This window comes from Streptopelia decaocto (genome assembly GCF_964273445.1).
Source record: "Streptopelia decaocto genome assembly, chromosome: Z".
Classification (NCBI taxonomy): Eukaryota; Metazoa; Chordata; class Aves; order Columbiformes; family Columbidae; genus Streptopelia; species Streptopelia decaocto.
Window position 1 is genome coordinate 79,271,694 of NC_138657.1, and position 15,976 is coordinate 79,287,669.

Consider the following 15,976-nt stretch of genomic DNA (forward strand, 5'->3'; position numbering starts at 1 on the left):
GCCCTAGCATGATTTTTCAGGATTTTTGAAGATGCTCTAAATATAAGCCCTACTCCAAAACCAAGCCTTAGCTACAGTTCATTAAAAAGGTCAATTTCAATAGTGTCCAGGCAGCTATACATGTAAAAAGTAATGATTTTTGCTCCAAAAGATGCTCTAAGACCCTGTCTCATTTTTGGGGAAACAGAGTAGCAAGACTATGAGCCAGCAGACATTGATGCCCACAGGTAATACCAGACCCAGTTATTTTTGGTGGGTTGCTTAAATAAAGAAAAAACTGCAGAAGAAAGGAGAGAATCCTGCAAGTTTATCACAGAGAACATAACCAGCATTTGCAGAAAACACTGACCAGAAAACATATGAAAGAAATCCTCTTACACACTGAAGAGAGAGAGAACAGCGATGCAATAGTTGAAGAAGTAGGGGGAAGAGAAGCTAGAGAGTCTCATTTGAGCTGAGCAGACGTAAACAAAAAGCAGTGATGGTCACATATCGCAAGAGGAGGGGTACAGGACAACACATCTGACACCCCAAGAACATGACAAACATTCTCAAAGAGAGATTTCACACCTCATCTCCCCACACAGTGTTTTTCCAAATGCACTGCTGAAAAAACCCTCTGTACTACTACTTTTGCGTCTTCTATACATTTCAGAACGGGTTGCGTAAGAGTTTCTCTCTGCTCTGTTGTACAAAGATGCCCATGCCAGAGATTTTTCAAGGATGAGTCCTTTTCTCTTTTGTACCCTGCCTACATACTAACTTTTACACCAGACACCAGCAGCTGTACAGCTCCCAACAGTGTCCTGTTCCTGTATCAGCAAATGCTGGGAACCCCAAAATGCCTGTTCCTCTACAAACTTGTACAGAAGAAGGTGATGCCATCCCCCCTAACAAGAAGGAACTCAAGCCAACAGACAAATATAAATAGCCCAAACAGCAAGGGCTACTACCAATCCAGTCAAATAAACGCAGTTTGAAAACCCAAGAGGAGGATTCCTCATGCAGACACTGGTTTGTTTTTGACATATTTTGTTAACTACAACAGATGAGGTTTGCTGTAGGTGGCTGAAACACAATTAATCCATGCAGTTGCTGTAATATAATTAATAGCAGTAATAGTTATCTCACACAGTAAATGTACAAACCATACGCCTAAGATTAACAAATGAAGAAACCTGAGTAATAATAAGCAACTTGATTATTTTAGAAAGTTAACATTACAGAAAAAAAAAAAAAAAAAACACAGTACAAGTCACAAGGAAACCACAAATATGTTTGAACAAGCTTACCGGCAATGGAAACAGCTTCCCATTTACTTTAATACACAAACTGTTAGGGTAATTATCTTCTTGAGGGCAGCTTGTCTCCGCTAGGCATAACCTATATTCCCAAAAAGAGAAAGCATAATTTTTGAAGTGTCATTGCATTCACATGTCTCCGCAAACATCTAGGTTTCTGTTACATTAGCCAGTTTAGAAGTTAAGAGAACACTGAAAAAGTACCTTAGCTGAACCTGGACTGTGTAATCTCTCCTGCCTCCGGGCAAGAAGTCCCTGTGACAAAGGGGAAAAAAAGAAAAAGAGATAAAAACTCACTTAGCAGATTTCATATTCCACTCACAACCAGAAAGAACTGGCATATACGCCCCAACATCACTAAACTTTGCTCTTGTTTTTCTTTTATTGAGCTATGAACAAGTCTTATGAGCAACACTTCTGTTTAGCTACTTAAGCAGGACTAAGATCATCATACTCAAGAGTTTATAGTATCAACAAGATATGATGTTGCCAGAGAGGAAAATCCCAATGAATTCTCTTGGCTTCCACTATAGGTCTTGCAACAACAAGAACACTGAGACAAAAAATAAGAGCAGCCTTCCATTCCTGCAGCCAGGAAACACACAGGGGAAAGAAAAGCTTACCACCTCTCTAAACAGCCACAATTATTCAGAACTGAGTAATTGTTAACTCTTTAGTGGCATAGGATTTACCTTAACTGCACATAATTTCTGTGCATAGTAGTTCCTGAAGAAAAACAGAAATTCAGCATAATTTTGCTAAGGATTATCACCTCGCATCTGTTTATGCAACGCATAAAATGAACCAAAAAGTCCACACTTTATCCTGAAGTTTTGCAAAAGTTTACCTACATTATGCCACACTCTTCTTACCTGGAAATACAGATTTCTCTGACCTGCTGAGGTGTTAAAGCAAAGATAAAAAACTTCTCTTGGAACCTCTGAATACTGCTCTGTACTAGAAAAAGAAGAGACACAAAAGAGGATTAACCGTGGCGATTAAAGTCGTAAATTAAAACAGGATCTGCAATTGAATTTTGTCTAGAACAAGGTGCAAGTCACTGCATGTAACTGTCAACAGGAAAGCAGTGGAACAAATAATTCATACAACTACATTCAAATGGCTTAATATCACATTACACTTCAGTACTAAAAAAGCTTGGCAAGCCATGTTATAATCAAAAACACACACAACAAAATACAACACTCGATATCTGGGGAAAAGGGTACCACAGAGAAAACGTTTAGAATGATTTTAAGGTACAACAAGAGAACGTACACCAGAAGTTATTTATGGAAAGCTGGAAAATTAATTCAGCAAAAGGTAAAGGTAACTAAGCATTTGGGGAGGAAGGGAAGAAGCACAAGCCCTAATGCCAGAGAAGCCATCTAGACTTCACATCTGTGAATTAACCTTTGCTAGCATTTGGAAAAAAAAATAATTCAAAAGAATATAACTTTCATATCAGAATCCTATTTGTCTGTCAGTGATAGGAAGCAGTAATATTTTAGTATTAAGGGTTCATAGTATGTACATGTTACTTTTCAACTTTTTTCTAACTTGAGAAGTTAGAAATCCTGACCTGAAATAAAGGTAGACTGGACTTGTTCAATAGTTTAAAGTAACCAGCAAGGACGAATGCAAACATGGCACTAAAACTAAAAATAAACTAAACCAGGCAAATTTGGAAGACCTAGACTGTCTTGTACATTGTGACACTCAGAGATTATGATCGCTATGCCCAGAAGACACAAAAGGAGCCACAAACATGAAACAGAATCCAGGTGGAGCAGACACACTCACCAAGTTCCTCAAACAGTTCAAAACAACTACATTGTGCATATACGTGTGCACACACAGAGCATGGACAGCATTTTATATATATATATATATATTTTATATTAGCCTAGAGACTTCAAGGGAAAGAGGAATTTAAACACAGCTCTAACTATAATATGGTGACACCCCTAAGGAAGCATTTTCCTTTCAGGAAAAAAAAAAAAAAAAAAGGATTGTTTCCAAAACTGAGGAAAACAGCTGCTAGAGAAATTTCTAGCATATGACCACCACCTCTAGATATCATTGACCAGGAACAAAAGGTGTCACAACACAAACAGAAGAGACAACAGGCACTGTAAATAATGCTTGTTAGTACAGTTTGCTGCTTTAGGCAGTCAAGGATTGTGGAGGGGTCTTGATAGATAAAGACCTGTTGCTGAATTAGTCAGGCTCAAAGGTATCTCAAGGCCGCTTTGAGAAGCTGAGAACAGAATCTGCTGTGAGAAAGAGGGGCGTTCCACAATCACCGTGGTCCTGGCGTGGCGTGAATCATCGGACATATCATCAGTGAGACTCCAGCACATGGACAGCCCACGATACTCATTTAGCGAATCCATGCTTGGAGCGTGGACGCGTGATTAGAATATAGTTACGTATACAAGGAGACTTGGTTCTGTAATAAATGGCTTAGCGTGATTCACGTTGAATCGACTGTTTTTGCTGAGTCCTTATCTCGCTCTAACAAAGGATGACCAACCATCAGTATATGCCTCACTGAGGTACAATTCACAGCCTAAAACACTGTTATCAGTTAAGACACTAAAATGTTTAAGAGGATGCAAACAGCTTGCAAAATGCTGTGGTATTTCTAAACAGTATTACTAAATAGCTCAGAAACATTTCCCATCATGCAAAGTAAGACAGGTTGAATTTCAAGACAGAAAACAACGTATTTCCAAATAATTAAATGTGTGTAAGAGTGAGGAATTTTGAGTACACTAAACTGGGATTTCAGGTTATTTGGAAAACAAAGATCCACTGTATATTTTAAAAAACAGTGTGGCAATAATTAGTAGGCTGAGAAATCTTCACTAAACTAAGACCAACACTGAACTTGGTTTCACGAAGTATCTACTTCAGTACCAGACACCAGAACCTGCAGAACTGTTGCAGTGAGAGAAGTGTAAACTAACAAGCCAGTGAACTTGTTCTCTTTACGTTGTTGCACCTTGTTAACTACTCACCCTGAAATCCTTTACTTGTGTCCCCCCCATTTGAGACTTCAGGTCCAAATCTTTCAGCCAAAAGTAACTTCAAGGGAGGTTCAAACTCTATATTAGAACACATTTCTTTACCAAGAGGGTGGTCAAACACTGGAACAGTTTTCCTAGAGAGGTGGTCGATGTCCCTAGCCTGTCAGTGCTTAAGACGCATTTGGATAATGCACTTAACTATTATTCTTTAAATTCTGGTCAGCCCTGAGGTGGTCAGGCCATCAAACAATCTTTGTAGGTACCTTCCAACTGAACTACTCTATTATTCAATCTTCAAAAGACAAAGATCTTTAATCACATAATATTAGCAGAAGAGAACAGTATTTTCTGAAGTGTGGCTTGGCACTTTTGGGGACAAGCAGCAGAGAGGGCAAAGGTAGCAATGAGAAGGGAAGGGACCTTCCACTTTTCCCCAGCTGCAAAAATTTAATTAAGTCTAGAAATCACAAGCAACACCTATTTCATGAATTAGACAACCCACAGAGCTATTAAACACTTACCTAGACTTGTAGGTTTTATGAGCACGTCAAGCACATCGTAAAAAGGGAGGCTCTTCAGCTGAACATCGGGATGAACGGGCGGAATCGGAGGAGATGGCTGCTGCATCTCAAAGTGGGGCTTAGTGTCTTGGAGGAGCACAGAACTGACAGGCGAGGAAGGAGACTGAGGGGTGACGGAGGTGGAAGGGAGTGGGTGAATGCCAGCAACAGCCAGGTCAGGCTCAACAGGAGAGGAGCTACTGTCCAAATTGAAAACCGGGGGTTTTATAGCCGATAAGTCCGAAAGTCCTTCAATCGGCCTTGGGTACCGACACCTATAGAGTTCTCGGATTTTTATCTGAACCGCTGGGCTGCAGCCGCTCTTCAGTAAGTGCAGTGCCCTCATCAGGAGGTCATGTTTCCGCCCGCTTTTATTACGGCCAGCAAACCCCAACAACATTTGTAGTTCAGAAACACGAAAACTTGATACCATATTCTAGAGAAAAAAAAGAGAGATAAGCACAGATGAACTAACAGCATATCTTTCTGCAGGGAATGGTGAAGCACCCGAGTTTCCATCACTCCATGAGGTGTTTCAAAAAGATGGACCAAATTTCAAATATTATAGTGATTCCAAATCTGATTCATCTTTTTGAAACACCTTGTAGTTTCACACCTGTCATCCTGGATACTCACATATGAAACAGGCTGCCCATGGCAGTGGTGGGGTCACCATCCCTGGAGGGGTTGAAAAGGCTCTTAGGGATATGGTTTAGTGCCAGAATTAGGTTACTATTGGACTCGATCCTGAGGGTCTCTTCCAACTGAAATGATTCTATGATTCATATTCTTACCCAACACAACAGTATAGTTAGTTTAAAGATAATAAACAAAGTGTCCAGGATGAAGGTTGAGTTTGGTGGTGTTATTGATTTCAAAGACTTCTGATTGTTCTCCCCACTTAAAAAAAAAAAAAAATGCAACCCATGCAGTGCCATCTTAAATTCACAGCCAGAAGCATAAGCTTTATCACAAAATCTGTCTCATTTCATTAAACAAAAAGTCAGATGAATCAGTATTACCACCTTCCTTCCAACACATTTTAAGAAATAAAATAGGCAACTGTTAAAGTTCTATGTAGTTTATTCTGAAACAGCCTTTAGTTTACGCAGCGTGTTAGATGCACACGTGAACAAAGACAGGCACATCAGGTTTCACTCCTGAAAGGACAGCACAGCAAGACAGACACTTTTTTAAAAAGCTACGTTATATTGTTCCAACAAACTGTTCAACCAACTTAACTGATTCTGCCAGAATGTCACTGTTGTGTTCTTTTTGTATCATGTTCTGGTACTGTGTGACACAGAGATCTCTTCAAAGGAAATAATAGTATTTACTTAGTTATCACGGTTGTGGATGACTGAGGATTGAACTTTGAAGTTCATAAAGATTCTCATTAAAAAAAAAAATAAATTAAACAAGAAATAAAAAACACACTATGCAAGAGTAAGCGATCTTCGCCCCATATTATGACAAACAAGTAACTTTACACAGGTGCATCACTTCATATTTTTGTGAGAAAGCTCTCTTTTCAGAGGTATAAAATTGTCCAGAATTCTTCTAGGCAATTTCCTTCCTATTTCTGTGAGACTCTTCCACTGTAACCAGGAGGTTAAGTCGTAAAGATGAAAGAACATCTGACTTTAATCTGTACTACTGTACCTTACCAACTCCAGACTCGAGGACCAGCATATGGAGGACCTGACAGAAGGCATGAAGTAGTAGATGTCTGGGATCATAAAAAATATTTTAAGAACAATTCAAAAGCATATTGTTGCCTTTAAACAGTAGCCCAAAATACAGCATTGATTTCAGAAGAGATACAACTCAAAATGCCATGTTTTGGGTTTACCTTCCCTAATCCTTACTATGCAGTTGAAGAGTGTAGATCCATGTATTCCAACACAGATCTGAGCTCAGCTGAAGTTTTAACACAACTATGCTACAACCACATACTCAGCCACCAAAAAAACCCCAAAAAGGTCTGAATGCCTCCTGTGTCCCCAGCTGTTTGCTCCTTAGTCTCTCCTTAGTGTTGAGAAAATTGTTTTTACAGTAAGACAGATCAGGGAATTGAACCAGATGAAAACTGAACTTGTACAAGCAGACAGGACCCGCCTTTTCAAGGGCCACATTATTTGCACATCTCAAAACAACCATCAAAGATACTACGGTCATACTCTCATCACACACCCCATCTCCTCACTGTGTAGGGGATGAGAGTATCCCATTGCAGACACTGAAATTCAATATTTTCAGACAGCCAGTTTGGGTACAGCAAGGTTTCTGTTAAGTAGCTATCAGGAAGCTAAACCAGCACACTTCAAACCGGGATTCCCCCAAAACCCCAGTGATAAATGCACCACAGACATAATTGCCAGTGAAAGGAGAGACCAACAGCAGATGTCACTCTAATTTCATCCTAGAAACTTCTCTGAACAGCAAAATGATACAAGAAATGAGGAGATGAAGACAGAAGTACACCCAGTTTGCAAGCTGCTGGAGGTTCGTTTCTGCCTATCCTTCCCCTGCTACATTTCCTTACTCACACAGTCAAAAAGGGTGAAGAAAAAGTGTTTCAGTATTCATAAAAAGTAGCTTGAAGTACTGTAACAGCTTTATAGTCATGGCACATAAAAGAGAAATTGTGTTAGCTGTAAAAGATAATACTGATATTCAAGGATTTACTGAGAACTTCACGTTACGTGCTTCCATAGATAGTTGCATAAGCTTGATAGCAATGTCAGCATGATTCTGGATTCCATAATCAGGATGCAAATGAATAAAATAATCCTTTACACAGCATCTATTGCAAAATACTGTCTATTATCCTGCCTGCTGCCTTCTGTGCATTCCTGCAAGTTAATCAAGGTGAAATGTGCAGTCAATCACGCCTCAAAACAGCTCACATTTTATGTGGAAACTCCACAAACTAGCATTTTGTTACAAGATGGATTTTGTTTTATTAGAAGACACAGGCTGGCTTCAATACCATAGTCAGCAAAATTTGAAATTGTCACCTCCATTAAAAATGGTTGGGAGTATAAAAAAAAAAAAAACCACATAGTTTCGTCCATCAACACAAAAATCTTACATATGCCTTTGAAAGAAGTCTTGAAAAACTAAATTTTACTGGTAGTAATTAAACAACGGCTTTTGCAACATTTTTCCCCCTAAAGGAAATTCTACATTCTCTTTAAGGCAACAACCACCACGTGCATGGAAATGCATTGAGTCTGATCTACACGTTTTCACTTATTGCTCCATTTACAGATATATCAAAGTGGACACTCGTTGTAATTAACAAGGTTTTATGAAGCATGAGATATGCTTAAGAGCATTTATAATTATGGTGGAAGACAGATATTACTTTGAACAGACTGTACCAAGTTGGGCATTGGACTAGATGAGCTTTGAAGGTCCCTTCCAACCCAAACTATTCCATGATTCAAGTTATTTTCTTTTAGGGTTCCGGAAAAACTGTAGAAGACTGTAGCCTAGCTATTAACATGCTTTTCACATCACTGCATTAAGACATTCAAGTTGTGTCATGTAAATGCCATCAGTTTCCTCTTCAGAGGAGTTCTTTAGACCTAATACAAAGCTTTTTTAACACAGAAGACCAAAGCCATTTTATTTTTACTGTTTGTCCAGGAATACAGGGACTAGTTGGACAGACCTTTAAGGAAGGAAATCAGACTGGATAATGCAAGTACTTCCATATTTCAGAAACTTTTTTTCCACTGAAATTCATACTTGAAGGTCATAAGAAGTTCCATAGGGTTTTCTTGTTTCTTACTGTTAAACTATAGCAACTGTGATTCATAAGCAGAAGTATTGTTCTAAAGCATTAAGCTGTAGGTGTATCTGGAATGGCATTCATTTCACAGGGATCATGATGTTAAGGAGTCCAGGAAATGCTGACACGCTGCTAAAATTAAGGGCAAAGTAAGTGATCAAACACTTCTCTCAAACAAGAGCTACGTGCACAATCTCCCTGCCAAAGCTACCTGCAATTTTAAAAGTCATTGTACTTATATATGTAAATATGAAGACAGCAAGAATGCATGTCAAATTCTTGACATATGTCTACAATAATTACCAATAACTGTAGCTTCTAGGGCAACTACAACTTTCACAATAAATTTGCATGCCTACTGATTTGTAACTGGCTAGAAATGTGTAATATTGGTAAGAGAGAACAACTTGTGCCTTGGGATGGTTGAAGACCTCTATGCTGACCCTAAATACAAACGTATTCTGGAAATTGACGGAAGCAGATAAAAAAACGCAAGTCCTGGGAAAGAATGAGGAGGTCACAAGTTAAACCTGTGTAAGTCATCCAAAACAGTAAGAGCAGCTCTGAAGAACACAATGGTTGGTGCAAACAGCACGACGATCAGGTCGTCACTATTATGGGGATTTTTCTTAGGACTAACTCTAGTCTGGCTCCTAACTTGTGCACTAGTCTTTGAAGCTGCATGCACTTAATATAACAGTGAAAATCCTAAATCAAGTACTTATGTTCTTTTCACTTAAGATGCTCAAAACAAAGCTTGACTCCTTTCATTGCTGCCTCACTTCAGTACCATAAACTACATTATCTCCTTCCTCTCCGCTGTCACTGTACCTCAGCGTAATCATTGTTAATTATTCTAGAAGTGTGTAAAAAAGTGACTATGTGCCTATTGAAAACAGGGGAATTACATACAGATACAAGATGACCTTTGATAAAACACTGTTAATGACCTATAATAATATACTGTTATCTTATTTAATACACTCAATGTTACCTGCAACCTAAAGATCACTACATCATCAACAGGAATGTTTCAATATCTATTCCGACCATCTTTTAAAGTTTATCCCAGATCAACATGCAGAATTTGATTTCTACATCAAACCCCCAAAGTGTCTGGCATATAGAATACAATGATAACACAGCTAAAATAAAACAGAGTACAACAGAGTACTTGGCAATGAGCTCAAAGAGGACACAGGACAATAGCTCTGTGTTTTCTTCTAGCTAACAATTTAGCAGCAAGCACTGCTTCACCTGGTAAAATGGCAAATATTGTGCATTTAAACTGGAAAAATCAAGAGGAGTGAAAAGACACTGAATCTACTATGAACAGGAGATCAAATACATACAAGAACGAGGTTTCAATTTCTGCATTTGAATATGGTATCCAAACCACATTGCTCTTCACATTTAAATCGCATTACTTCAGTACTGGATGCGTAAGATCAAAAATTAAAAGCGGGACTTTCAGCATTTATAAACCCTGATTTTCCAGTAAATTTTGTAAAATTTCTCCCTCCACTTAGAACATATGAGCATACTTGTATCTTTTCTCACTAAGTTTTTTTCCTTGATAGCCATGAAACTAATCACTAATGTCACACAAGTTAGTTTTGGCACAGGCATATTCATTCTCCTATGAAGAGCTTTTACTTCCCATAAAGATGAAGCCAACACATTACTTCAAAACCTGACTAAATACAAACTGCAAGACTGAAGCTGTTGTCTTCTAAACTGGGGATCTGCAATGTCTCAAGGATAGTGTTCACTCTGTATTATTTGTTTCCAACTTAGAGTCAGGATGCTAGGAGAAACTTAGGGGACCCAAGAGATCTTCTCTCCAAGTAATAATATATAACCCATCCTATTATCTGGAGGATTTTGCTGGGATGAAAACCAAAGTCAAACCTCAGTGAGATCAGTATTTGTTGGGAGCCAGAATCATTTTCTCACAGACAGCTCTCAGAAGGAGCTGTAGTTCCCCACTCCTGGGCCAATTCTGTTCAAACTGCTGTTCAAATTCCATCTCTGGCCTCCACACCAGATTGCTGACTCCTGTTCCGTGTCCATCTACACCTGTGTGACCCCTCTGACATTCACTGGGCTGCTTAGGAGTGAGGATTATGGATAAAGGTGTGAGCCGTGCTTAAAACCACATCTGTAAACAGCAGGTCTGGAAACCATGTCTCAAAATATACAAGAAACATACAGTTGTGCTCACCACATCTTCTTGGCAACTCCCTAATACTTCAGAAACTGGTACCCTGCAGAATTCAACAAACACTGTTAATTAATTAAGGGTTAATCTGAAGGTCTGGAATAGTAAACCTTATACTTGAAATTTTGATCAATATCTTGAAAAGTACTGACTATGGTTACAGCCGCTTCTGAATCCCTTAACAAAACTGAGTATTTCCAGAAGGAGTGGCCTAACAGCCCGTTCCTTTGAGTTTCTTTGTTTTCTTTCACTACAGTCTCTATGATAATCCTTTGGTCACAGGTCCCCAGAATTTTCAGTCTGAAGATGCAGAGGATGTCAGGGATGGTACTAACAAATATTAAAATGACCATTTGCCCTGAGAGTATAAAAATGCTGGCCTTCCATGTTTCCTTCAACAACAGGATTTAAGAGAGAATTCTGGCCTCCTGCCTTCAGTCAGTCCTTAAGAATTTACTGAAATAAATCCAACTCTCCAAATCACCCTGTTGGCCTTTTATAAGGCAGGTAGAGATCTCATACTACAGGAAACAGCAGCCAACAAGAAAGCAGCAAACAATACTACCATAGAAACGTCCCATACATTAATCTACAAAAGAGCAACTTAAGATCACTCCTAAAGATGAATTAGTGAAATCTGTTGCTGGAAGGGGGTGTCTCTTTGGCCAAAACCAGGAAGAATTGTTTGTCTGAAGAAAAAACTAAACCTGCAAGCCAAGTGCCTGGTATTCAAGCAGAAACATTCAAATATACCCTCTTCAAAAAAAAAAAAAAAAACACCAAACAGCAGTAAAGGACTTGAAGACATGAGGCAGTCTGCTATATTAAAAAAACAAAAAAAATCTAGAGCTTTCCCAAAATGGATCAATAACTACTATCAGCTGGAAATTGAACACTTAGAGAAGCTCCAGGCTAACAGATTCATTTCACAGGCACTCCAGTTTACAAATAAGATGAATGGGAACATCACTTCTCAGACTAGTATTTTTTTAACTACTGATATCTATTATTTTGAGTGACAAAAGGGCACTGTAGTAGTTGGCCTGAAACCCAGTTCCCTTTTCCCTCCATATTTCTGTGTTACTTTTGGCAAGAAACTCAGATGTGTATATAATTTCAAAGGTATTTAGGTACCCAACTCCCAGACAGAGTCTCCCAATACTTATGCATATCTAGGCAAGTGATTATGGTGCTTTGGAAAATGCAGATCACAGCTCCAATTCAAGCCTGGAGGAGCTACACAAAGAAGAGTTATCTCTGCTACAAGCTTTACACTGAGGGTTTAGCCACCTATGTAGCTACACCCTTCAAAAGACATAAGAAAGAGGACTGAAAATTAGTCAGGACACTAAACAAAAAACATGTAAACACAAATTTAACTTAGGAAAAACTAACCCTTCTTAAAGCTAGGACTGAGATAGAGCACTGTTGTCCTCAAATGAAACGCAATTATTTCTGTGAGGTTTTTATAACCGAGCTCCTCAGCTACACTCCATCTCCTTCAACGCAAGCCCTGTTAAGTGCTAAAAGAAGCTTCAGCATAGGAAATTCTCTGGAGATTGCAGCATATTTCCCACTGTTGGTGTATGGGGATATAGCGGAAGATTTGGCGAGGAGGTTAGTTAAATGTAAATACGCTCCAGTGACTTGCACCTGTCTGTAGAAAAAGCACATACATCACACTAATTGTTTTACTGAGCTTGTGTGCTTGATGAGTAGAACCTCTGTGTTAGATAACATAGGCCTGTGTAGGCACCTGTCCTGGTTTTGTTAAAAACAAGTTTCTCTTTTAGTGAATTTGCCTGTCAGCTAAAGCCTTCATATTAACTGCATTTTCCTGGAGAATCAGACACATGTTTTGGTAAACCTGGCAATGAAATGCAAACTTACTGATAAGCATGGATGGACATCTCACAAGAGGGGCAACGAGAAACTGGTGACCAAGAAACTGACCAACTGTGTATAACATTCCATTCACATCAATACTTCATATAAAAGTGGGAGATCATGAGGATCTTGTCCCTTTTCCTTTTCCCTTCTGCTTATGGCTGACATTAGGAGAGGACCCTGCAAACTGAGGCCTAGTGACAGACTGAATCCAGCTCCGGTTGGCTGCAGAGTCTAATCCAGGACTTTGGTTGCCGGCTCTGCAGTTGCTGAGACTTTCAACATTGGTTTTGTATATTTTGTATTATTTTCTCTATTCTTATTAGTAGCCTTAGTAAAACATTGTTAATTTTTCCAGCTCTCTTCTCTCTGTCCTCCTTTCCCTCCCAATCGCCTGTCCTTAGTGGGAAGGGGGGAGAGGGAGGGGCAAAAGGGGGAAGTGGCGGGAGAGGAGGTTAACAATACATCTGCCAGGGTTTTATTGTCACCCCGCAATCTAAACCCTCGACAGCACCTTATCACCATGTCTGAGATTCCTGCTTTGTTGTGAGAAAGAGCGGGAGGCTGCGCCTGCCTGAAGCCTTGAAATACAGGCGAGCTCAGCAGGCCCGGTGATCTTCCAGCAGGGCTGAACTGACCAGCGCCTGCGTCCCCGCTGGTGTCACCTCTGCCTGGGAGCTTAGGTGTGGCTTCGGAGATCCCCCAGTAGAGAGGGAACTAAAATAAAACTTGCTCTTTGCAATGCATCCGTGGCCTCTGGCTCTTCTTGCGACGTGCCTGCTGTGTACACAGTTGGTCAGACTACAATCAGTTCAGCCAACAGACCCTTCTCTGCACTAAAGGCTAACTCACACTGGTTCCTATTTAACCGGCTTTTATTCCCTCTGTAGGAAAGCCTAGGTCAGAAAGGGGGGGTCAGTGTTTGCAGTGTTCCCTCGGCGGCACTTCTGCAGGTGAGGATGCTGCAGAAAAGGCAACGTTAGAATCAAAGAATCATTTTGGTTGGAAGAGACCCTCAGGATCATCGAGTCCAAACATAACCCAACACTATCACTAAGCCACGTCCCTAAGAACATCATTTAAACACCTTCTAAACCCCTCCACGGATGGTGACTCCTTCTGAGCAAAAATACTCACAGATTGATCAAGAAACATAAGGAAAAACCAGAAACAATGTAGTCAAGCTCTTTGTGTACACACCTTCAAATATGAAAGGCCACCCCCACACATCGAAAGAAAAAAAATCTATTGCAGAAAAGTCCACAAGAGCAATATAAAAAGACATTCAAACGATGATCAAACAGGTCTGTAAAGAAATACTGGATTTCACGCTTCGCAGGCACAGTTTTCCCGGTTAATGAATTTTCAAAGAGTCAATAAGTATTAGTATTTAAAAAAAAAAAACAACCGGTTAATTATTCAGCATTCTCCCTTCAGTTTGCAGTCAGGGCACGGCGGCTCTGGGCCCTGCCGAGGCGCCATGCGAGGCGCCCAACCCCCAGAAAAGGCTTTTAAAATGTCGGGGTTGGGAGGGAAAAGGATCCCCCCGACAGCACAACGCGGGTCCCACCCGCCCAGGTGACAGCGCCGCTTCCCCTCAGGCACCCCCCGCCGCCCCCCGCTTCCTCCGAAAGAGGCCTCGGTGCTTTCTGGCCGTTACGGGCGAAAGGAGCTGCCGGTTCGCACTCCCCCACACACACAAACAGCGAGGGGTGCGGCGGGGGCTCCTGTGAGGAAAGGCCGGGGGGGGGTGGGGGGGCATCGCTTTTCCACACACACCACCCCGTACCCCCCGCACCGTGTGAACAGCCGGGCGACATCTTGCCCCGCATCTCCCCCCGCTCCGCCGCCTCCCTCTCCTCTTCTCTCCCGTCCTCACCCGCAGCTCCTCGAAATCCGCCATTTTCTACCCGCTGCCGCCGCCGCCGTCACCGGGCGCCGCCGCCACCATCGCGCACCCTGCGCGCGCCCCCGCCACGTGACGCGGGAGGGCGGGTCCTCCGCCTCCCGCCGGGGAATCGTGAGGTAAAAAAAGGGGGAATCGTGAGGTAAAGGGGAAAAGCGGGGGGGGGGGCAGGAATCGTGAGGTAAAGGGGAAAAGCGGGGGAGGGGGGCAGGAATCGTGAGGTAAAGGGGAAAAGCGGGGGGGGGGGGCAGGAATCGTGAGGTAAAGGGGAAAAGCGGGGGGGGGGGCAGGAATCGTGAGGTAAAGGGGAAAAGCGGGGGGGGAATCGTGAGGTAAAGGGGAAAAGCGGGGGGGGAATCGTGAGGTAAAGGGGAAAAGCGGGGGGGGGGGGGGGAAATCGTGAGGTAAAAAGAAGTTGTGAGGAGCATTGTAGAACCTGTATGTTTCCCTGTATCTGTTTATAGCGATTTTTTAAAGCAGTGTTTTTGCTTTGAAGAAAATCGTATAAGACCAAAAAAAAAAAAGTATAAGACAAAATCATAAGGTAAAAGAAGGAGTAATCATGAGGTAAAACCAGGTTTTTTTTCAGTACACACACAAAAAGAACAGCAAATAACACAGTCTTGCCATTAGTAGTGTATTCACTTGAAAAGTTGGGCTTGCGCTGTGATTTTTATAACCTGCTTGGTTTCATCCGTCTCATCAAAAACATCCCCATAATTTGTGTTATAATGGCGATGTGACATGTTTTATTAATAAAAAAATGAAGCTAAAAATGTCACTAAGCTTCAAAACACAATAATGGGTTTCGCACTCTATGGGAAACGTTGAGGCATTTACAGAAAAATAAACATCGCGGTGCAGCTGAGAATATTATTTTCAAAAGCAGCCAGAGATCATTATCTAGTCACAATAATTGCTTAGTCACAATATTCAGTTTTATTGGCAACTGGGCTGTTAAACCAAACAACCAATTTATTGCAATTAAAAAAAAATGCAAAGGCTAAGCCAGCAAACAGGCCAGCAGCCAAACTGGTTCAAACGAGACATTGGAGAGGGACACTGGAACAAAAAAAAAAATGTCTGAAATGCAAAATATATTTGGCCATATTCACCAAAATCAGTTTTTTGTATGATTGACTGATTCAGAGCGGTAACTACAACTATTTCAGAACAAACTCTGAGCTCCTTAATGGGCCAAGATATGGCCCACATCAGCAGCAAGCTCTGCCAGGACAGAATCCAACACAATTTTGGGAACAAATAGTTG

General features: G+C 40.9%; 1 protein-coding gene across 7 annotated transcripts in view; it reads right to left on the reverse strand.

Moving 5' to 3' along the window:
* PIAS2 (protein inhibitor of activated STAT 2) overlaps positions 1 to 14,779 on the reverse strand; it is a 30,592-nt gene extending 15,813 nt beyond the window's left edge. For 4 of the 7 annotated variants that reach the window (XR_014186170.1, XR_014186171.1, XM_082074475.1 and 1 more), the window contains exons 1-6: positions 14,680 to 14,741; positions 6,136 to 6,205; positions 4,855 to 5,329; positions 2,174 to 2,258; positions 1,506 to 1,556; positions 1,293 to 1,383 (exon numbers count right to left, since the gene is read on the reverse strand). Coding sequence is in view for 5 of the 7 variants with exons in the window: in XM_082074475.1 (XP_081930601.1) it covers positions 1,293 to 1,383; positions 1,506 to 1,556; positions 2,174 to 2,258; positions 4,855 to 5,329; positions 6,136 to 6,177 (744 nt within the window). In the remaining 2 variants the exon portion in view is untranslated. Of the gene's footprint in view, positions 1 to 1,292; positions 1,384 to 1,505; positions 1,557 to 2,173; positions 2,259 to 4,854; positions 5,330 to 6,135; positions 6,206 to 14,679 lie in introns of all 7 variants that reach the window. The other 3 variants (XM_082074474.1, XM_082074473.1, XM_082074472.1) reach the window with 2 other exon arrangements.
* Between the last annotated feature and the right edge of the window lie 1,197 nt (positions 14,780 to 15,976).